Source organism: Phyllopteryx taeniolatus, chromosome 13 (assembly GCF_024500385.1).
Source record: "Phyllopteryx taeniolatus isolate TA_2022b chromosome 13, UOR_Ptae_1.2, whole genome shotgun sequence".
In the NCBI taxonomy this organism is placed as follows: Eukaryota; Metazoa; Chordata; class Actinopteri; order Syngnathiformes; family Syngnathidae; genus Phyllopteryx; species Phyllopteryx taeniolatus.
The window spans coordinates 3,623,561-3,648,008 of NC_084514.1; the positions used below are offsets into that span (position 1 = coordinate 3,623,561).

General features: G+C 42.0%; 2 protein-coding genes across 9 annotated transcripts in view; one reads left to right on the plus strand and one right to left on the minus strand.

Annotated features, from left to right (window-relative positions):
- evla (Enah/Vasp-like a) overlaps positions 1–10,630 on the plus strand; it is a 48,090-nt gene extending 37,460 nt beyond the window's left edge. For 7 of the 8 annotated variants that reach the window (XM_061794557.1, XM_061794556.1, XM_061794555.1 and 4 more), the window contains exons 6-14: positions 477–1,313; positions 5,717–5,970; positions 6,188–6,303; positions 7,179–7,206; positions 7,336–7,375; positions 7,525–7,585; positions 7,685–7,742; positions 8,119–8,176; positions 9,060–10,630. In XM_061794557.1, the coding sequence (XP_061650541.1) occupies positions 477–1,313; positions 5,717–5,970; positions 6,188–6,303; positions 7,179–7,206; positions 7,336–7,375; positions 7,525–7,585; positions 7,685–7,742; positions 8,119–8,176; positions 9,060–9,097 (1,490 nt within the window). In that variant the 3' untranslated portion in view covers positions 9,098–10,630. The remainder of the gene's footprint in view (positions 1–476; positions 1,314–5,716; positions 5,971–6,187; positions 6,304–7,178; positions 7,207–7,335; positions 7,376–7,524; positions 7,586–7,684; positions 7,743–8,118; positions 8,177–9,059) is intronic. The other variant, XM_061794560.1, reaches the window with a different exon arrangement.
- Positions 10,631–12,288: 1,658 nt separating this feature from the next.
- On the minus strand, positions 12,289–23,667 carry degs2 (delta(4)-desaturase, sphingolipid 2). The gene is made up of 3 exons (XM_061794561.1): positions 23,278–23,667; positions 16,266–17,008; positions 12,289–14,102 (listed from the first exon to the last, which is right to left on the minus strand). Exons 1-3 carry the CDS (start codon positions 23,357–23,359, stop codon positions 13,959–13,961), a joined length of 969 nt encoding a protein of 322 aa, XP_061650545.1. The 5' UTR covers positions 23,360–23,667; the 3' UTR covers positions 12,289–13,958.
- Between the last annotated feature and the right edge of the window lie 781 nt (positions 23,668–24,448).

Below are 24,448 nucleotides of genomic sequence, written 5' to 3' on the forward strand. Positions count from 1 at the left end.
GAGCACTGTTTACCTCCTGATCCCTTCTACTCACCCACATTCCCACGATGCCCTTTTCTCCATGTGCACATACGTACACGTGTTCAAGTCTTTCTACAGAAACACTTATACATCTCCTTCGTCCCACTCGATGACCCTCCCCGAACCCTCTAACCCTTAACCCTACCTAACCCCCCACCAAGCCCCTGCAACATGCTCTGCTGCCATCTCTTTCTTCCAGCTGCTGTTGGGGGGGAAATGTCATATGCTTTTCTGGTCATGTTGCATTCTGCTGCTTGATATTTTGATTCTTTCTTATTTGCGATTATCCGTTTTTTGAATTATGCTCCTGATTTTTTATCTTTTCATCTTGGCTTGGTTGCTTTTCATTCTTCTCACGTTTTTTCTCTTTTCTGTTTTCCTTTGTTTGTCGCCCTCCTTCGTCCGCATCTCCTCCTGTCTCTCTTCTCCTCCCCCCTCCCCGCTGCCCCTCACAGTCGTTTCCACTCTCCAATACAAAGTGTGCGCACCCCCCGCCCACCCCGACACTCCGCCCGAGTACAGACAGTTCAGAGCTAGCACACTGCCCCCGTCCTACGTCCGTGTGGCCTCCTCCTCCCCGCCCTCCTCCTCTCCCTCCCAAGAGAAAGAGGCAGGGATGGCGAGGGACAAGGCCCAGCTTTCCTCCCAGCTTTCCACCTCGCTGGCCTCCGCCTTCTCGCCAGTCCAGGCGGGAGTGACCACGATGGGCCGCCAGGTCCGTCAGATCCCCCTGTCTCCTCCCACCGTGGCGCGCCACGCACACCAGCACCACCAAGACATCACGCTGCCCCCCAAACACGGCACCTGGTCCGCCTCTCATTTGCAGCAAATGTACGCCCAGTGCCCGCCCTCAGCCTCCCCTCCTGTCATGATGGCCGTTCCCGCCAGGCAGGGGTTACCGCCACCGCTGCCCACCCTCCCCGCGGCGCACCCCCTCCCAGGCGTGAGGACGAAGCCCCCGCCGCTCGACCCGAGCGCCCACTACCCCCAGCACCAGCCCAACCCTCACGCCAACGGCCAATCGGACGACTCCTACACCCCCCACTCCCACCGGCTGCCGCTTACCCCGCAGTACTGCGAGGCCGTAACCCTGCCGCCCCTCGTAGGCCAGCCGCCCGCAGGTCCCGCCCCCAATCACCAGTACCCGTCCACCTTCCACCCTCAGCAGCAGGCGCACCACCAGCAGGGCCAGCCCCTCAGCAACACCTCCACGCCCCCCTCTTACAATGATGGGGGCTCGCCCAAGGACGCCCCCTCCCCTGTCCCCCAGCAGGTCCCCATGACCAACAGCAGTAAGTATGAAGAGGAAAGAGGAGGAAGTTGTGTATTTTTAGAGATGTTTAGCGTGGCGTTCAAAAACAACAATAAGGTAGATGCAAATTTGCTCCCACACGCAGGTGTCTCGGAATGGGGACCAACTTTGAGACCGGTCCCAGCCGCAGACAGCTCATGCCCGTCATGTCAACAGTTGAACGCACCTGTGTCGCCTAGTCTTCCAGCCGCACAAAAAGTAGACATTAGCCCTCCTGTGTGACACCCGTGGCAGGCCGTTCATTTGCTACCTCGGCCTTCGGTGGAGACTTAACCGACTAAATCCACCTCATAATATCACCACTATCACGTCGCAATGAAATAAATACAAAAATGGAGTGTAACAGCACACAACTGTGCCACATACGTCATCGAGAGCAATTCAGAATCAATATTTGTTTAATAACATGACAATAACAATTTACCGTAATGTGTACAGTTGTGTTCATAAGTTTACATACCCTGGCAGAATTTGTGAAATATTGTTTTTTTAAATATGACTCACTGAACAAAAAACATCATTAATTTCTTTATGGTTATGTTTTGTTTAATGATAATGATTTTCTGAAATGCTTGTCCGTTTAATTTGAATCCCATTAAAATAAAATTAAACGTGTTTCGCCTAGCCCTTGGTGTTTTCTTTCAAGAATTGCACCCATCTTACAAATTCTGCCTAAAGCATATGAGCACAACTGTGTGTTTTCTAATTTACTAAATAAAAGTAGGGCTATTAATTTCAAAATAAGAACAAGCACATTAAAAAAAGGATTACATGCTCAAATAAAGTGCTAAACTTCAGAATAATTATTTGAAAAAAAATAAATAAATACAGATACTTCATGTTTTGATCATATGGGTAGAAAGCAAAATCATGCATTGTAAAAATGCATTATACATAGGTAGAAGGGTGTTCCAGAATTTTGAGGTAAACTTTGGGGGTGCATATTATACATGGGTGCGCATTATACACGAGAAATTACATCATATTTACCAGAGATGCTGATTATTAAATGTGTGCAGGTCGCTACAGAAACCGTTTTGCTCGTCAAACTTAATTGTAACATGTTTCGCTCTGACCAAGCAATCAGAGGACAGAAAAATGTCGACGTTATTGTGGGCCAGCTAGCTGGGCCTTTGAAGTGAATCTGAAATGTGATTGGTTAGTGAAACAGTACCGTTGCTAATATAGTTTAAGCATGATTTATTCTGAAGGCACTAGGCAGATTAGATTGACATGACAACACACGGTGGCAGAAAATACTGTATCTAACGCTCACGTTCGTGTCCTGGGAGCAGCCAAGAGAAATGCTATGAAATGAAGAGAATGGATTGTTGGGATTAAGTTAATCAAATTTCATGCATTAACACATTTTAGGTTGTAAATGCATGTCAGTGCTTCTGTGTTCAAGCAGAGGAGGCCCTGTTGGCCCTTACGGATCACCACCTTGTGAGAAAAACAATAAACGGTACAAAAAAGTAAGGAAATGTGTGTTTGGTAGCTAATTTTTTTGGAACAGTGCTTCGTGGCAATAACTCTTATACCATTGGAAAGCCTGTAAGAACCATACAGAGCCACTCTGGCACCTGCACCTCATACTAGTCACCATCCTGGTCACACAGGGCTGTGGGATGGAATCCCATTCTTCAACCGGTATTTGTTGTAAGAGCACGCCCAAGCTGATCCCGCAAGTGTTTAATGGGTCCGAGGTCAGGACATTCCATCCTCCAATCAGCATGGCGTTCGCCGCGTCTTTTTCACACTTTGACAATACGATCCACCTGACGTCAGCAGAATCTGGCGTCATCACCGAGCATAACGTTCCTCCACGTGCTTCATCAGCTTCCAGTGCACGTGTTGCCGACCCCAGCAGAAGCTCCAAACAAGTGTCAATGGCAACAGCAAAATAAGCTTCGTTTGGCATTGGCAGAGAATAGTTGGTAATATTGTTTTGTGGGCACAACCCACATACTGAGCTCTTACTGTTTATCCCACAAATGCATGTTCCTTACAAATGTTACACCTTTTAAAATGTGAATAAATGGGCTTTCCAAAGGTATAAGAGTTATTCCCAAGAAGCATTGTTCCAACAAAGAAATAATCTACCAAACACGCATTTCCATGTTTACATCATCAACATGAATACCAACAGTTAAGTGCTCATTTAGTCAATTCAACTTTTTCTGTAAACAGCAAAGTTCGTATGGCCAAGCATATGTGCTTCAAGATAGAAACCTACACCCACAAAAAAACGGATCATATAATAACAAAAGAACACGTAAGGTTGCCCTGCGATTGGCTGGCAACCGGTTCAGGGTGGACCCCGCCTCCTGCCCGAAGTTAGCTGGGATAGGCTCCAGGACTCCTGCGACCCTTGTGAGGATAAGTGGCTCAGAAAGTGGATGGGTGGAAGGTTGCATGATGTAACATAAAACATCAAAATCAATAAGATACAAAATAAGTCAAAAAACAAAATGACCTTAAAATGCATACAAATATATACATTTAGGCCTGTGTTTATTATGTTTTCATGACTGTAATGTTGTTCACTAATGAGATCCAATACTGCGGCTGTATCAACTTTCTAGTATCAATATAACAATCGGCTTTATATTGTGTTTGTACTGCACCGCAGCATGCTGAGCGCTGCTTCTATATCGTAAAAACAGTTTCATTTACACGTTAGGTCAATTCAAAAAGTGAAACTCATAGTATACAGATTCACTAAACGCATAGGCCAATTCCTACCTCATTTCTATATTAAAATATCATTTTCGATTCTTTCTTAATATAATATTCTAATTTCTCAAGTCGGTGGCTTTGGGGTTTTTGTTCAAATAAATAAAATAAGGAAATATTCCAGTGTGTTGTGAATCTACATAATATACGAGTCCTTTTTTGAGTCGAACTACTGAGATAGTTTCCCACGCTATTCAAATTTATTGAGACGCACCGATAGCTACAGTACTGTTACCGCCTCTTCCCAAATATAGGCCTCCGCTTTTTCTTTCATAACAAAAAAAAATGTCTCCCTTCATAGACTATTGTGCACATCTAGGCATTAAAGAGTTCACTGCAGGTCATTTGAACTCATTTGCAACAGCCACACCAATTGAGGGGTGGCTTTCTTTCTCTCCAGTATTAAAGATCTTCCGCTATGTGGATATGACGATTTTAAAAATTGTGTTCCAGTCGCCTCTATGCTCGTTGCGCAGTGCTCTCTCCATTATATATATATATATATATATGAGAACATAGAGCATTCTTACCATGATGTTGTTATTGTAGAAGCAGAATTTTTGCCTCAGCTCTGATATTGAACCTCATTGAACAGTTGTGCAGTTGTGCCTTCCTGTTGCCAGGAAGTATTCTTCAACGGCTCTTACCTTCAAGCCTGCTTTTAAATGTGATTTTAATTAAAATCCTTCTAATTAATATATATGTAAGAGTTGTTCATCAATTTATTTTTTCAATCAGATTAATCACACGTTTGAATTTTAATTCACCATAATTAGTCACAGGCCCCAAATATACCACCCTAACCGCATTTTGCTTTGAGATGGTATTTTAAGCTTCGATGACAAGAGACTTCAGCACTGCACTATATGCAAATGACCTTTGTTTTGTCAAAAGTCCCATCGGGTTGACTTTTGAAGCCAAATTTGCCGCTCCTCACACATCTTTGCACTGGCGTAAGCGTTGACCCGATCACTGACCTCATAGCAACTTGCGGTCAAAAAACATTGTGATTAAACGGCATTCATACGTGATTAATGCGGTATTTTTTTGTGATTAATCATATGCATTAATGCATTCATTTTGACAGCTCTGTATATGTATGTATGTGTACAGTGCCTTAAAAAGGTATTGCCTTCTCAAATTCTTACATTTTTGCATCGTGTTCCCCCCCTTTAAGGTCATCAAACAAATGTAAATATCAGACAAAAAGAACCCAAGTGAACTTAAAATGCCTGTTCTTATATGGTGTTTTCATTTATTACGGAAAAAAAACATATACTATATATATATATATATATATATATATAGTGTTTATACTTAATATTAATTAAGCACAAGTGGGAAACTATGAAATAATTTACATAGGTAAACTGTCAATCAAAGTTAAAGATTAAAGCTTGACCTGGGTCGTGCGCAAATGTGAATGGAGCGCTTTTGTGCTAAATATTACAATGTACAATACATATATAGCCTTCCATCATCTGGATCCACAAAGATCAAACTTTGACAGTGAAGTTGTTAGAAGTATTTCAAGCCTGAAAGTCAAACAACGCGTGAGCTTCTCACCTCCGAGCTTAGCGCCCAGGACCCTCGAGTCAACCCAGAGGGTCGCTCCCGTTAACCGAGCTCTAACTCTGCCCCTCGCAGGCGCCCCTGTTTCCGCAGGTCACCCTGCTATGCTGTCCGTGGCCCCGCCCCCGGCCGCTGTCCCGTCACCCATGGGCGGCCCCCCTGCTCCTCCGCCGCCGCCAGGTCCGCCGCCCCCGATGGCGGTGCCCCCGCCCATGCCCCCTCCTCTGCCCGCAAGTGGGGGGCCTTCCGGGGCTCCCCCTGGGATGCAGCAGCAGCCCTCGGGGTTGGCGGCCGCGCTGGCTGGGGCCAAGCTTCGGAAGGTTCAAAGGGTGAGCGTCCACATCGCTTCCTTGTTTTCAACCACTTTAGCTGTGTTAATGCTAAGGTAATGAAACTTTTTTTGTCTGACTTTAACTGACTTATCCACCTTCAGTTAAAAAAAAGAACAAATCCAACAATGCCTGAGGGTTAAAGCCTCTGTGATTGTTTGTGCTTTTCGGGTGGAATAAAAGAGAAGTCAACAAAACTTCCGCTTGTGTGCTTTAGGATGAGAGCAGTCCGCCAGGATCGAGCGGCAAAAGTGACTCCAACCGATCTAGCGGTGGTAGTGGAGGAGGTGGAGAGGGTCTGATGCAGGAGATGAATGCCTTATTAGCTCGCAGGTAAAACGAGACATTTATTCTTCTACCTGCTGATTCATATTATACGTTAAGGAGATATTGTATGTACACGGTCCCAGAAAAAATGGACTCACTCTTTGACAAGCCATGACTTACAGTATATATTTCATTTTGATGTAGGCGTTTGATGACGTAGACGCAAGTCTAATGACTTCAATTCATGAAAACTGATAACAGACTTTCATTTGGATTTACGAGACAAGTCTTCCAATTCCAATTCTTTCAACTCATCGATGACTTGTTTTGAGAGGTGCGGTTAACCCCCGCTTCATTCCATTTTAGACCGACCTGCGATAGATGAAAATCCACAAAATAGAAAGACCATATAAAACTTTGGTTGTTTTTTTTTTAAATACTTTTTCTCCTCCCAAACACAAGAAAACACACTTTTTAAACACATTATACACATAACTGAACACAAAAAAACAAATTGAAAACGTAAAATGTATAGAAAATATTATAGGTATTTTAGTGTGTGTGTTAGATATGTGTCTTTACGAAGCGGGGTTTGGTGGGGTGGCGTGTGAGTGTATGGCTGTGAGCTGTGGCCGACAGCAGCTCCTGTGTGAGTGCGCTCATTGCGTTTACGTTCAATAAACGGATGACAAGTGCATTGACAACTGTGGCTCTCCTTTCCCACATGCATTATGGATACAAAAATAGATTCATTCTGAAGGGCGATTTAGATGGATACTGTATATCGCCTGTTTGTTTTCAGAAAATAAGAAAACACAACCAATTCAACCAATCAAAAGTCTGCTTGACTTGATTCAACCTTTGCAGATTACCTTGACCTGGATGACTGCCAATCTATTTTGACAATGTTAAAAATGACTTTCACGTTTCTTCTCTCCTAGACGGAAAGCTTCTGAGAAACCTGATGAGGCAAGTCTTTCGATTGGTCGTCCTTGTAATGCCGCAGCTCGATTATGTTCGCTGTTAAAGCCTTAAGGCAAAAATTCCAGGTCAACTGTCTACATGCTGGAGTCAACAATTAGTCTCTCTCACCTACAGGACGACTCCGGTAGTCGCGGGCCTGGTCAGAACTCAACAGGTATTTAATGTAAATACAAGATGCTTGTGAATGTGTTTTGTCCAGCTTGGATTTTTGCGATGATTAAATGGAAAAGTGACCCCAAGCCAATCTTGCTCTGTGCAATGGAAAAGCAGCAAAATTGTAACTCCCCCTTCGCTCCTTGTTAGATGCTGTGAAGAAGCCATGGGAGAGATCCAACTCTGCAGAGAAGTCCTCACTGGTGTCGAGGTGTGAACAGAATGTTGTTTTTTCTACTGTAGTGAACATGCAAGAGCTGATTTTTTTGTTTGTTTCTCTAATTGAATGGACTTTGGCCTCATGTTGTAGAGTGAGACCCATTGGCAGCACTAGTGAATCAGACACCGAATTTGACAGGATGAAACAGGTTAGTTTTATGTTTCCATGTGTCACCTTTGCTATTATCTACACTAGTGATTCTCAAAATGTGATACTAGTCACTTATGATACAGTGGATTCAACCTTTTTTTTTTTTTAAATCCAATATAGTACAAGTAAGTATAGTTCCGTTGTATTTCTTTTACGTACAATACATTTTTTTCTTTACGTTAGAATTGTTTGTTCTTAAATATTTATTTAGCTACAATTTTTACTTAACATTTAATGCATATTCCATTTGAACTGAATCATTATTTAAGATCAGTAATTTGATTTTCCTATATTTAAGTGCAATGTTGAATGGCCGTTTCTTTACAAAACCATACTTTTTATTTGAATTCACTCAGACTTTGATTTTCTTGCAGGAGATTTTGGATGAAGTTGTACGTGAGTTGCATAAAGTGAAAGATGAAATAATTCATGGTAAGAATTGGTTTGAATCTCCAGGTTATACTTAAATTTCCGTGGCACAAAGTAATCAGTAATCCCTCGTTTATCGCAGGGGTTACATTCCAGAAGAAGTTGCAACCAATTATTCATTTTCAAATTTCATACATGCAATTCAATGTTAATGTGATACTTTAGAGAGGTGGAGCTATTCTATTTGTCCACTTGAGGGCGCCATCCACACGCTCTACTTGAGCACATGCCTTAAGAGGCAGTTGTGTTCTGCTTGAGTGACGTGTATTCCCACCCATGCAGACGTGCTAGAGATGTGCGATTTCCTGGCTGAACCATTTGGAACTGTGCGTCCCAGCGGTGTAGGCAGCGCAAAGCATCATGGGAATTAGGACCGGCAGATCTGGCTGCTTCCCAGGATTCTTTGGAGTGCTCTTTTTAACTAAAGGTCATAGAAAATCAAGCTAATCGTTACTCTTTACTTGCATTTGTTCTTGTCCATATTGTTATGAGTGTGTGGATTAGCCGTACGTCGGGTGAGGTTGGCATTTGTGAATTGGTTTCATGAAACTCGGACTGTGCCTTGTGTGTTAAACAATGGCATTCTGGTCAAGTTCACTCTATCACTAAGCTACTTGGTGACTTACCAAATGTAGGAGTTGAAATTGCTCAGTAAGGTTTCTTTTTCTGCAAAGCAAAAGAGCCCATTTGTCCTTATGTGAGTCATTGCTGCCACATTATAGTCAAATAGCCAACAATGCTAACTGTACCAGAGATGCACAGGTGAGTAACTGCACTACACTGATCAATAAAAAAAACACACACAATACACTGAATCTGTTAGTGATGACAAAAGCTCTCCTATTGTGTGTGAGATAACCTTTTCATGTATTTTTTTTTATGTCAGCTATCAGACAAGAAATAGGTCGGATCAGCACATCCTAATCTCGGTTGAGTGACATTTGGGAGGAAAGCTGGAGAAAGAAAAAGGACAAAGAGGACGTGGGACGGACACAGACGGACCCGCTTGGAGCCCCCCCTGGAATGTTCTCCCAATGTTTCTGTGAGGTCACGTCGCCACGTCGCAGAGATGTTGTGCCAACATTTGAAACTGCCGGACAGCAAAACGGACGAAAAAGAGCAAGAGGAACTCGAGAAGGAAGAGCGTTTGAACTGTCGTGCTGACTGACTTCAGTGTTGTGGTTGTGTGTGCACCTCTCGACTCAGACAGTTTTCTTCTGTTCCATCTTAAAAGGAAAATATTTTTGGTTTTCTAAGTTTGTACTGTTGTATTATTTAAATCCTGTGCTGATGTTGATGATGATGAGTATTTCAGAAAGACAAACGGAAACTTGCACACAATCTGTGTCAGCCTTTTATACTTCTTTCTCTGTTAATTTTATCCCAGATGATTTGTTTAAAACAAGCACAAAATTAGCAAAATGGTGCCGAGCTGATATTTTTATTGCCAGTGGTGTTGTGCGTCCAACCTTTTCTTCCCGGAGACAAGTAGCCACTGAACATACACGTTCTCCTTCACCACCATGGCCACACCACTGAGCAGCCATCAGCTTGCCCTCAGGGGTGAGGAACCTACAACTCATGGGCCATATATAGCCCGCAAGAGCATTTCATCCAGAAAAACAGGCGACTCAAAAAACAGATTAACAGGCCTGAAAGAGTTTTATGGTGAGTCATTACATGTCGCTTCCCTTGAAACAAAAAAACAAACAAACATAATTAAATGTTTAGTATGTCTGGCTCAAATGTCGTAGCAACAGGACAAAATCTGTGGATACGTTTATCTGAGGGTGCCTCGGAAATGGTCGCTTCGAACCAAAATGCCAGACGTCCTGTGTCTTTCTGGGTATGACTTCTGGAGACCATTTTGTTGGCAGACATGCCCACCAAAAAACTGGCTTCAGGTGCCATGTTGTTTGTGATGAACAAAATCTGGGCGGCAACCAAGCCAAATTATTTCTGAAATCGCCCCAGAAAGGTTCCCCACCCCTGGTAAATATTTAGTGGTGGTTAAAATAATAATAAAAAAAATATGTCAATGACCTAATCATGTTGTAGTTTTTCGTCCTCCTGTTTTTTTGTGGCCCTCCCAGTTATGCATGAACCCCTAATCAATTTATTTGGTTAAATGAAAAAAATGGTGCATTTATAAGCGTGGTTTGTTTCCATGATGAATCCCCTTCTCTGTGTAGGAGGTGATGCTGATAATGGTAGCAAAGTGGGGGATGAATAATCAAACAAAACAAAAAGAATTATAAAAAAAAAAAAAAAAAAACGACAAGGGTGTTTCTCTGCCAATATGCAAAGTTAGCTCAGAAGAATGTGCACAAATGGAATGGTCGGTAAATGTGCTCGTAGCTCAAAGTGTCTTTGCAGGAGTTCAGATTGTTGCAGTCGCATTGTCTGCTCTCAGCAACATTCTCATTAAATCAATAAAAAGCTGGACGCAAAAATTTATTCAAACTTGTGTTGGAGGTTTCTGCAACACACAAGCACGCCTTGTTTTTTTAAATATTAAATATGTTATTGGGGGGTGTATATTTCTCTTTTCTTTTTTTTTTTGCTGCTTGCAGAAGGATTCTGGTAACTGAGCATAATCATTCATTCCAAATTCCATCAACTACATACAATAGTAGATATGCCTTGAGAGCGTTCAATTTCTAACTTGTTAATCAATACATGTATTTCAATGGGGTGGGAGAAGCTTTCTGAATGTTCTGAACTCCTGTTTCCATGACAGTGTTGCATTGAGTAGTATAATGCTGCCCAAAGGAGTTGCCACAGTGCAGATGTAGCACCTGACATCATGGCTTCTTCAAGGGTGGACGTACCATTAGACAAACAGGCAATTACCTCGAGGGGCCCCGAGATTTCCAGGTGTCCACAAACATCTCATAAAAAAAAGTATGAATACAGTTCTCGTCAATTTGCAGTTTGGGTCTCAATTCACGTGATTTAAAATCATCAAAATGCTTCATCTCATGATCGTTCCGACTGCTCCGCCCATCCCTTCTCGTGCAATGGACTTCGCTAAGCTAGTGGACGGCATGAAAAGCAAAAGACCAAAGATGCCGGTACATTGTGTTGCATTTGCTTGTGTAAAGTGCCATACAACTATGACAAGGGAACTGGGAGTAACCTTTCACATTTTAAATATTTTTGGGGGCTTTTTTTTTTTCCCCCCCCCCCAAATGCTATGGCGTTTAGTAAACCTCATCAAAATCGGTTGAAAAATAAGCAAGTTACGACTTAATATCAATATCCATGTATTGCCTTTGATGGGAACGTCGACAACATGGCCACAACGTAGTCACGTCAGTTAGCTGGGCTGCTATAGCGCGCTGGCGTATCGAGTCTTCATATCTATGGCGACAACAGCAAGAGCCAGACGCTCTTGCCAGTAGCACTTAGTGGCAGCTGCTCAATAGAGGGTTCTAGGGTGCCGCCCCTCTGCTCAGCTGAGCCACCTTGAACAAGACGAATAAATGTATATGTTTTCTATGATCTATATCCCAGCTATCATCGGGCAGGAGGCGGTGTACACCCGGAAACAAACAACCATTCACACTCACAGGCAATTTTTAGAGTCGTCGATTGAACTCAGACCAACCAAGATTGTCTTATTCTTTTCTGCTCGCGAGGGACAGCAGAGCAACTCACTGGCTGAGTGTGCTCACCGACACTGACAACGAACTGCTGCCCTCGTCCGCTGTTTATTTCAAGCAAAGCAGCATGCAACACAGTAGAACTTTACCGAGATGTGCAGTTGCACCGGAAAAATGTTTAGATTGTTTCCTGCTATTTTAACAGTCAGCATAGCTTGAGGAAGTTTGAATCAGACAGCATCTTTGTCTCGTCCACAAATCTGCGTGGGCGAATTTCTACAACATGTGAATATGCTTTAAACATGATCAATTCTTTAACCAGTCGTCCACCTCGCCTTGTTTAGTTATACATTTCAAATACATGTGTCTCCATTTTCTAGACAAACTCAAATTTGGAATAAAATTATACTGAGTAGGAAAACATTTTACAAAAGTTGGAAAATAAGGCATTAAAAATAATTAACTGTGATGATCAATGGCATTATCAACTGATTCAGTCAGACAAAAAGAGTCAGTCTTTGTTTTTAATGCACAGTGTGTGAATGTGCGCGGACAGTGGACACACAAACATCTTTGTCTCAACAGATCAGAGAAGAAATCAGCTTTGACAGTAATGACACCGTGACATTGCTCCCATGAAAAATAAAATGTATAATGGAGGCACTTTGGCTACTTAAGGTCATAATGTCCTAATTAATTATTGTACTTATTGCGATGATTTACTTAACAATCCTAAAGGCAGCTTTTAAGGACATTATCACTGAAGACCTTGTGTTGAGGTGAAATTAAAACTTGTCAGTGAGGTATGGATGGGGTGCACCCCATGACGGGGTTTCCCTTGGGCACCTAAATGTCGAAATATGCCCCTGGTCTTCTTCAGACCGAAAACTAGTTGAGACTGAATCAACAGCCTAGTAGTGCACTCCATTTTGACTCAACTGTAATGACTGATTATTCACCCTAGTTTGGGCAAGGTCATTAGTAAAATAATTAGGAGAAACAAAGCAGAACAGACGTGTTTTGATCAGTATCGTCTTATAAAGATGTGAGTTTATTTGTTTTACATTTAAATAGACAACAAAATCACAAGATCTAAGTAGGTAAACTAAAAAAAATAATAATAATAATAATTCACAAAAGCAGACTACTGGGGTACAGCACACAGCAGCCCCGCAGAAGCATCTGCGCAAGCCAAAGTGTTTTCATCACTAGCCCAACCCATTTGCGCAAATGCGTTAACCGTTATGTGAAACGTTTAGGAACGTTGAACTTGGCCTCTCAGTCGTTTCAGTCGCTTTCACTGGCGACTGTTCCAGTCTCTGAACCTCTAGATGAGGTAAGTAAAGTTCAAAGTCGTCATGGAAACAGTAATTTTGATAAGCCCCCCTTCCGGCCCCCCAAAAAAAAAAAAAAAAAAAAAAGCCTAAATGACATGTTATGTTATTAGGAATCCCACGCACGTTACTGGCAGGACGCCCTGCTCCAATATTACTGGCTCCAGGACAAGTGCTGAAGCACTATGATTGGCTGCTGTATCCAGGTAGAACACGCCCTACAAAATCGTATGTGACTTAAGTGTGTTGCCGTTAATATGAATCCCACTAGCCCTGACCCACCCTAACCCTAACCTAAATCCATCCTAGACTACCTTAACCCCAACCCTAGCCCTAAACCTTACCATAAACTTGTTTTCATTTCGTAGAAATGTGATAACATATTTGGGATGGTTATCGTTACAGCTGCGTAGCCTTCCCGCGATTGCAGGAGCCAATCATGTTGCAGCAGGGCGTGTCATGCCAGGAATTCGCGTAGGATTCCTAATAACGCCTAAATGACACTCTTGGGCTATTCTGTCCACGTGCTTAAGTATCAGTAATGAAAACAAATAACATGAAACTGTAGACCTTACAAAAAATAATTTTCACTGTTGAATACAATTAATTGTAGTCTCAAATGGCATGGCAAGCCATCTGTATTGTATGACAGGAACAAGTGGGAATTCTGCGCGCTGTGAAAGAAGGAAATGTTTGCGTTCTTTCCTAACATGTTTGACTGCAACATAAGTGACTGAAGACGAGCGCATCCAGCTTTGAGAGTGAACGTGGACTGCGGTGTGTTAACCAGTCAAATTAACATTGGCGCAGTTGGTGGCCCTCCCACGGATGAGTGGCGCATCCCCTCTACTCCTGCTTGCTGAGCTTGTACTCACGCTTGATTCGGGCGTACGGGCCGATACTGTCGTCGAACACGAAGTCCCACAGCACCCGCATCCACGACGTGTGCTGAGGCAGGGAGTCGTAGTACTCGGCCGCGATCTGCTTCACCTGGAAACACGAAGGAGACGTCGAGGATCAGAAAAGGTTCGAGGTGGCGGCTGCTGTTGTGCTTTTGAGTAAAACACTTAGTGTTTAGTTGATTCTTTTATATTTAAGTATGGCGGTAATTGAGCATGCCTTCTTATGCCGCATGACTACGTATTCTTACACCATTTCACAAACTAGTCCATTGCACACCTTTCGTAACCTTGAAACTTTTCATGTCTGTCGTAAGAACCCCTTGTATTAGAAATGAGGTTTACTTCAACTTGTGCTGGAGTTGTCACAATCTGATCACGTGATCGTAAACCGGGGATGCAATTGCAGAGGTATCAGATCGGACTCAAAATCAAGTGACTTGACTCGGACTTGGGTGCAAAAGAAATGTCATCGGGACATAGCCAACTTACACTTCACGACTTAAATTAAGGCCTGTACGGGTCAAGCTTTTACTGTATGATGAATTTAAATATGTCTTCCATAATTAATTCAAATGTATTATTCCAAATATAACTGATGTCAATGGGAAAGGTTTTTTTTTTTTTTTTTAAGCTTGGCTGAGGGAAAAACAAAACAAATGAAATGTAGTTGCAAAGTTTCACGAAACGAGCAGCACAATAAATATCCTAGTGCTCAGCACGTCTGCCTCATAGACAAGAGATTCTGTGTTTGAATCTTCACTCCATTAATGAGATGATTTACCCTGGAATTATTTGAGCAAATTTGTTATTTCAGAAGTTTATATCAAACTGGTAGCCCTTAATATGAATCAGTACTCAAGAAGTAGCTCTCAGTTTCAGAAGGGTTGGTGACCCCGGGTCTAAATTGGCCGTGGATGTGAATGGGAGTGTGAGTGCTTGTTTTTCTATACGTGTCCTGCAATTGGCTGGCGACCAGTCGGGAGTCTACCCTACCTCCCGTCAAAAATCTGATGGGATAGCCTCCAGATCATCCGCGACCCTAATGACGACGAGGGCTAGTGAAAGTGGATGGATGCAAGTTTCAGTAAGCACTGCATGATTTTCCAATGACCGATGACATGCAAGTGCACATGGAAGCAGACACGAGTTCTTTGTTCTCTTGGTGGATGTGGTGTGTATAGTTTGAATACATTTAAAAGAGGACAACTGAGGTAGTCAGTGCATGGCTTAGTTCAAAGCCTTCCTTCTCCCATTGTTCCATGTATGAATTTGGCGGTTCTTTAGAAGAAGAAAAAAGGTAGAAAGTGTCTGTGGACTAACAGGTTTTGTGGCAGACAATTAGTTTCATTGCGGAGGCAAGCTATTGACGTGCAGCCCACAGCACTTTTGTGTTGTCGAGGCGCTCAAGCGGCATTGGTTAATCAGTTACCCGCTGTGACGTTTCATCTAATCCACGCAACTTCTTTAGTTTAGTTTAGTTTAGTACAAGACGGGCCACACCTAAGGCCCAGTACCCGTCACACAGCCGAACCCACAAAGTCCAACAGCCGACAGTACAGTTTGACAGTTTTTGAGGACGGACACACATTTCACATGACTTCAGCATAGCCTGAGACTTCAGCTTCTTCTATACAATATTTATGTTAACATGTTCATATATCTCTGTGGCCAAACAAGCACGATGACATAAAGGGCAACCCACAATCCAGCCATCATTTGTGGGACACAAAACACCGGGATGATATTTGCTTTTTCCATCCATTCTCAAAATAACTTCTTGAACCCACCACACACTGGCATACAATGGTGGGTGTGAAATGTGAAAACAAGATGCTTGAACATCCTCGAAGATGAATTCTCACTCCTCGATGCACGTTTAAGACAAGTGAGACGCTCCTTAATATGGCGGCGAAGAAACAACAACTGGGTTGTTGCAATTATAAGACATGAGATCCACCCAAACTGTTTGACTTTTTCTTTGTTTTGTTATCCATCGGCAATGTCAAAGAGGAAAAATATGCAAACCATCAAATGGGAAATGGACGAACAACATGAGGGTGGTACCTCCGTCTCTCTCCAGGCTGCTCAGTAGACAGTAATATGGTATGATATGGCTATTAAGTTTTGCTTGCTCATTGGCTTTCTATCCACCTCAGAAGAGGACCAGTTCATCGGTTGATTTATTTACTGCCCAAACGTATTGATTCCTATGTGAGATGCTTTTGCATTGGAAAGGTGATGATGGTCTTACCTGAGGTAGCTTACTGCCAGGTATGCTCGGGAAGTCATGGTGCTCCATGTGGTAGCCAACATTGAAGGTGATCAAGTTGAGCGAGCCATAGTAAGAGTATGTCTCGTGCCCCTTCATGAACATGTAGTGCTCGGCTATGAAATGTCCGGAGATGGGGTGCAGTCCCATACACAAGATGGATCCCGCGATGAGGTAAACGACCGGCTTGAGCCCCCACAGATAGTAGATGACGGCGTCCGCCGCCAGCTGTACGGCAAAGTTCTGGATCTCCAGATTACAAATGGGTTTAGGGTTGACCAGCAGCGGGCGCAGGCTGTAAAACAATGGCTGCAGGAAGAGCCACACCACCTTCCTGGTCGGGGTACAGAAGAACCAGCCTTCAAAGTCCGTGGGAATGTCCACGTCCAGCTTGTCTCCCCCCAGGTAGCGGTGGTGGTCGATGTGGTACTTCTTGAAGGAGGCCGAGTAGGGCACGCCGATGGGCAGGTTGGCCCACATGGCGAACCTGCGGTTCCACTTGGCCAGTTTGTTGCCAAATGCCACGTTGTGCGAAATGTCATGGATGGCCAGCGTCAACGAGTGGTTGATGCAACCGCCGAACGCGTACGCCCAGAACAAGATCCACTTCCACGGGAGATCGCGCACCAGGTAGCAGGCCAGGAGCTGGGACAGCACCATGCCCGACACCACCCACTTCAGATGGGGATCTGGACCCATCAGGGATTTGATCTCTGGGTATTTGGCTATCAGGAACACAAGAGAGAATTCAATTTGAGTCAAACTCGAGTACAAGTATAAGCGGTATAGAACATGGATGGATGGATCATAAGGAAACCAAGTAATCATTTCATGGATTGAAACTAATAATTAAACCTTTTGTGTACAAGTAACTTTTGAGGCTTTCAAGCTTGCTGAACAAAAATAAAAACAGCAATAGGAAGAGAATTATACAAGAAAATATAAAACTCCTAACCGAATCGGGTTTGCGCAAATACAGGCCATGCCCAACCCTAATTTTTATACAAATTAAAGATATTTCTTCTTACCTTTTTACCCCCAAATATGAGCTTCTCTGATAAATAAAAAAAATCATGATATGAAACTTTGTTCAAGTAAATAACCACTGTATAATTTGATATCTTAATCACAAAAATGTTTTACTATTTGTAATTTTAAATATGCATGGATAAAAAATAATACTTAAAAATACTTTGGTTAAAGAGCTTCTACTTACTGTTTATAAACCTGACATTGGTGCTAGTCTAATACATTTGTTAAGCACTGTAGACATTTAACTTATTCCTCTGCCTGTCAAAATTATGTTTTCAAAATCAAAGACAAGTCCAACATTGGATGCACGTTAAATATTTATTGTATTTTTGCCTATTTGTCTATAAACTTATGTATACTCTTCAGTAGATGAAACGCTGATAAGATATGACCATGTATCGCTATTTTTCGTATGATATATTTCAAATTTCTACCAAGCAGTAAGTGTTCATTTCAGTTCTGTATGGTAAACATTTTGACTGGGTTTCCATTGTAAGAAGAAAATAAATAAACAATTTTTTTTTTTAAAAAGAATGAGAGATGGTAAAACTTTGCCGTCTTGCTCTTTTCGTAGCCAACGATACCAACAGACAGTATTATCATAATAATTTCGACCTCCACCATATCTTACTGTCCCACGGTCTCTGCCGCGTCCTCTAAAATTTTCTCTCTCTCTGCCTTGATAATATATTTCTGTTCCTTCGTTGAGGAAGACATCTATCTTCTTTTTTTTTTTGTCCCAACACTCTTTCTGCGCGGAGGGCATGATTAACATATTCCTCCAGAGGGCCAGTTGCTAGGTTTATCCAATGTTTATCTACCCATCTGTTAATGTGTTCTTTCAAATTTGCATGTAAAGCATTTTTTAACTGTTGTTGATAAGGGCCTTGAGGATTGGCATCCTCATTCAAGCCGCTGTTTGCTTTAAAACAAGCGGTCATTCTAAGCCTATATTCTTCAAAAGGTTTGTCATTTTTTTGTTTCACCCTACTAATTTCCGTGTTTAAATGTTTTATTTTGGAAGGGTTTTGGAGGGGTTGAACATATTTCCAATCTTTACACGTTAGGCGTATTTTTGGATCCGTTTTACTGTTATTTTTTCCCATTTTGTGAATTTGTTTTTACAAACACGAAAACACAGAAACACGGAATTTAAGTACGTACAGGACTCCGCCGTCCCCGCGGAATTTGTCGGACTCCGCCGTCCCTCTACCACTTGCTAGTGACTAGTATTACACAAGGTTTATTCTGCCGCAGACTTCTTCGTCACGCAATTCACTCACTCTTTAATCCTTTTTCCTAAAAAATTGTTTTGAAATTTAACTCACCAGTCGTCTTCAATCCTGTGGATTGTCGTCAACCTTCAGATCCCAGTTGTGGAGAACAAAGACCAGTCCCGTAAAGGGTCTTACTTGCCGTGGCCACGGTCTCTTAACTGGAAGTCGGCTCCACAACTGGAATCCTCGGGTGTGTTGACATCCGGCTCGACGGACCAATTTAATGTTGGATTTATCTTACCCAACATTATAAAAAAATAGACACAAAAGGAATGAAGACGCTGGTTTGTTTTTCTCATGAGGAGGGCGTATGGGAGATTGTTCAGATTACAGCCTCTCAGTACGCTCTAAACAATCTCTCCCGTCGCTCCTGTATTTATTTGAAATAGGGAGGTTTCTAAGTTTACAAGACATAACGTACTAAGCTACAAGACACAACACACTAAGGGTAGGGTTTCAAGGTGAAAACATGGGACCAACACCTGCCACGTCCCGGCCACGTCCTTCTCTCTGATGATTCCTGCTGAGTCACCTTCTTGAAGGCGAGACATCTCCCTTTCTCAAAATGGTCCATAATACTAATGCAAGCTAAGCAAATAAATGAGAACTTCTACAATGTATTTAACCGCATCCCAAACGGAATTGTAGTGCTTGACGGAAACATTACGTGTAAATCAGCAGTAAAGCTTGACAACAATAAACAGACCAAAGGACAAGTTAGAGCATGGTCTGTGGCGACAATGCTTCTTCTCTTGGGAGGAGGCTGCTCACAATTCTTTTCTTAATTGGTAAAGGTGTTGCTTTGCTGAGGGACCATAAACACAAACATTACAGATGCAAGCTTGGGTTTAAGCAAGTCCACCTTGATAGGGGACTCATTACTCGCAAGGGTTAACGTATGTTTGAAGATTTTCAGAATGTCAAAAGTATCACAAGACGTTAAGGAGTCAGTTAGTCACTTTTCTGGCTTTCAGCCCACTTGTGTTAAGAGGTCCCTTAAAGATCAGAATTCAAAATTTAAAAAATTCAGCTGTTTAAAACGATAATTATAACTCAATGTATCGTCTGCGTTTTGAATCTAGCACCTTCCAGTCTTCGGCTATTTTTGGCTGTGACATAAGAGCCACTCCATTCATTCGGCGTTCTCACACATCGTTGTTCGGTTTGTTGCGGCATATTTTGCTGTTTCACAATGTTTTATTGTGCACGCCACCTTATTTCTACACGGAGTGGTGCGTGCGTCCTCAGTAACATTAGTCCACGTGGAAAGGTGATCCCTGCGAAGCTTCGAGGCAACAATTTTGCGTTAGTATTTTTTTTTTGTAATCGAATTATTTGGTCAATTGTTTCAGCCCTAGAATCCATATAAATGTAAAAAAATATATATTGAACTTTTTCATGAATTGTTTTTTTTGGGTATGTCAACATGAATATGGGCTAAAAAAAAAAAAAAAAAAAAAAGAAGCATATTTTAAAACGAATCATCTTTATTCAACACATGCAAAATGGCTTGAACATGAACAAAAACCTGTATGGCACAAAATGCGCTTCAGGCACCTTAGCACACATTGAACTGAGTGAAATCTTCAAAGACATGTAGTGTGATTTGAAGGCATCTCTGCAGCATGTCCCCTATCTGCCTTTGAATTGACCGACCCTTCTTTACGGTGTCAATATTTAACTCAATTGCCCTCTTTTCAACTATTGCTCATTGATGACTAAACTAATACTAAACACACAACTCCAACCTAAGAATTAATTCATTTGAAGCCAGTCTGTGATGTGATATCACCACTAATGGGATTGTTTGTCCTATTATGCAGCCATGTTGCCAAATATTACATCTTTATTTTCTTTGTGTGTGTTATCCCACCCATACAGGGCATAAAGTTAAATGAATAACTAGACATCATAAATACGTGGTCTCCACTCCTATGGTTGGGGAGGTCATTCCTTCTCAACTGCTGTTACCTTGGGATCTGCATTTTTTCTATTGTTGCTAAGACACAACCCACTTATATATGGCTTAAAAACAATAAAGAGAATGTATTGTTAAAAATGTTTCTAAAATTACACTATATATTTTTAAACACAATGCTATGCTTACATGTTCAAAGTGAATTTCAGAGCACATTGTTAAGAAACTGAGTATGAACATGATAACTGCATGTTCAAAAATGAATATAGTGAAAACAAATATCTAAACTCCGAAAAATTGGCCACAAAATGTCATTTATTAACACTGATTTTTTCTTTTTAGGAAAGTCAGTCGGAACATGTAGTCTAGCAATAATCTACACTAGTGCAGTAGTCTGCGACCCACTTTTGGGTCCCGACCCTCCAGTTGAGAATCAATGTTAGGGTGTATCGGGAGTTAGCTTCCAGTTTCATCTAATAATCAATAACAGCAGATGATTTACTGCACCCAAGCATTGTTGAGCTAAAGTAAACAAACGCATAACAATCATGCTGTGTGGCAATCAAAGAACAGTCAGCGCTTATCACAATAACCATATTTTCATTTTCCGAATCGCTTATCCTCATTAGGGTTGCGGGCGTGCTGGAGCCTATCCCAGCTGACTCTGGGCAAGAGACGGGGTGCAGCCAGCCAGCCAATCGCAGGGCACATATAAACAAACAACCATTCGCACTTACATACACACCTACAGGCAATTTAGAGTTACAATAACCACATGATAATGAAAAATGGAAGCGGCCTAGCTTCCAAAATATCCTCCTTCATTTTCCACTCCATGGGGCAGAGAATAATTCAAAATTCAGCCCGTTAATATTTAATGGCTTAGAGGTGTCAAGCAACCTCGTCTCGTTTCACACCTGTGGAAACATTGTGAAAACAAGAATATAAAAAGAAACTGGTGAAATGATCGCGGCTCCATTTTTATCGGGTCGCCGACTGTCAAGAGTTTAACAGAACCTCATCCTGACGCAGTTTCGTTGGCTTTTTAATCAACGCCATCTGTTGTGTTCTTCGTGGTCGGTTCCTGGCTTTTATTGAGCCAAGGCAACCATTTGACCGTAGAAAAACCTCACAGCGCACCACCTAACAAAAATGCCACTAAAAGTATGACTACTGAAATAATGATCTCTCAATTTTCTCATAAATTGACTTTGTGTAATAGCTGGGCCTTTTTAATTGAACACAAAGTTGATATACTTGCAGAAAGCCATGACTTATTTTGTCTCATGAATGGCAACAGGTGGTTTATTGTACATTCTGCCGTCCAAATGAAGAACATTTGATTTTCCTGCTTGCCACTATACTGTACATCACTGGTGTAGCTAGATGGACAAAAATGTACAGTATTTGTAATTAATAAAGTATAATGTATTTATTTATCAACAACTGAAGTAGAAGTGGATAATTTCCCACAGCACCCCTGATGGTCTCTCACGACACATTAGTGCGACACGGCACCCTGGTTGGGAATCGCTGGGTTAGTGTACTATATATATGTCGATGTTATGGCAAAACATGATACATTTTGGTAAGGGAAGGAAAGAAAGATCCAATTTTGTCTTGGGTTAAAAAAAATGTAAATTAAAAAAAAAAAAAAAAAAAACAGCATCATTGGTGAAGCGTGACACGTTAATAGCGTGTTGCATTAACAAACTCAGGATAACAGCTGTGGTTCACAATCAGCACATTTGACACAGGGGACGCTCTCTCTTATGGGCTGTGGTCATTTGACTGCCAGATAAGCCGTCTTCTCACACGCTAAATCGCGTGTGGGTGTGTGTCTGTATATGGGAATGTGCATGTTTGTGTGCATGTATTTGTCTAAAGCAGACATAGTGAGAAAGAAAAGAGAGTATGTGCCTTGTTACCAAGCCAGGCCAGAGGCATTATCACAGCTCCTGCTGCAATATGCTGCCATTGTACAACTCGTGTGAACATACAGTACAGGTCAAGCTCCTGTGAGAGTTTTTGACAAAGCAAAGCACCTGTCAAGTGAGGTTTTGAACTTACAATCACAATATCAATAAAAAAATACCAATGTGCTTGCTAAAAGATGATTTTTTTTTTTTTTTAATAAATGTCTAAATGTAGATTTCCAGTCATCCAGGTGATGATAATCTGCTAAGGTTGAATCGAGGCAACTGGACTCTTCTTGTTTGTTGAATTTGTTGTCGTGTGTGTGTTTTTTTAATTGTTTGTTTGTTTGTTTACTGAATAAGTTAAAAAACGACTTGGGCAATTATGCTATTAGGCTAACAATATGTCTGTTTAAATGAATTTACACAGAATGGCTATATGTCATTAGCCATGTCGAAGTTAAGCCATTATGCATCTGTTGTGAAATGATACCAACCTCAATTCTGCTATCGGCTTGGTATGTCCAAACTGGTACTAATTAATGATTTTGCCTCAAATATATCTTCGGTTTTTTTTGTTTTTTTGGGGGGGGGGGGGGCGCGGGGGTCTAAAAACACCCCTGGCCATGACATTTTTTCTCAAAAGTTGGGAAAGAATCGCCGAGTTCAGGTAATACCTGGTGGTGTGCAGTTACTCTGCATCTATTGAGTGGTGATGACTGGTCGAGTAAGAACTAGTAAACTGGTTCAACCGGATCATAGCACTTGTTACAAACGTAGCAAAAATAAATAAATGAAAAAAATGAAGAACTTCTTACGCGTCTTACTTGTGCGGGTTATGTCTGACTCACCCAGTATCTCTTTCCTCCTCGCCGTGTGCGGCTGGTCGTCGTAGACCCATTCGAAGTCGCCTCTTCCACCTGCCTTGTCCATGTCGTCCTATCGCTGGCGAAGACTGAATGGAGCCGAGTGGTAAAGTCAAGCCGTGGGGTGGAGCAACGTAACGCGAGTGGCGGGCGCCGCTCCAACTCGTAGTGGAAATAAAGAAGAGCTTTCTCGCCCGCCCACTCGAGCAGGTAACAACATGGCGTCATTCAGCAGGTGTCCCTCCACCCTCATCTCCCTCATTGGCGGCCGCCGCACCTGCTCCACAGTCCCTGTAACCTTCCGCTCCTCTTTTTAGGGTGTGAACAGTGTTGGGAAGATGACTTTGGAAATGGAGTTGGTTACAATTACAAGTCACCCCTGTTGAAAATGGCATAGTCGTGTGACTATTTCACTGCCTTTTTCAAAGTAATATACCTAATTACATTTGATGACATTTTGATTACTTGTCTTAATTTTGAATGGATGCATCAACAGGACCCTTGGATGTTTCTATCCATCCATCCATTTTCTGAGCTGCTTCTCCTCACTCGGGTCGCGGGCGAGCTGGAGCCTATCCCAGCTATCATCGGGCAGGAGGTGGGGTACACCCTGAAATGGTTGCCAGCCAATCGCAGGGCACATACAAACAAACAACCATTCGCACTCACAGTCACACCTACGGGCAATTTGGAGTTGTCAATTAACCTGCCTTGCATGTTTTTGGGATGTGGGAGGAAACCGGAGTGCCCGGAGAAAAACCACACAGGCACGGGGAGAACATGCAAACTCCACACAGGCGGGGCCGGGGATTGAACCCAGGTCCTCAGAACTATGAGGCAGACGCTCTAACCAGTCTCCACCGTGCCTGGATGTTTCCTCTAAAACTAATTTTTTTAAAAAGTGGATTAAAACCACAGATTATTATGGAATTAACCACATACAGTATTTGTTCTTTACACAAATAATAAAATGATTTTTTTTTTTTTTAAATGGTAAAATTTACAAACATAATTTAAAAAATGTGTTTGACACATTATTGTGTAAATCATGTGGAAAACCACCATACCATATGTTGACTTGATGGCAAATGTACCTAACAATATCGCTTCATATGATAACCCAGATAAATTAATGTTCCATAAAAAAGTCCCAAAT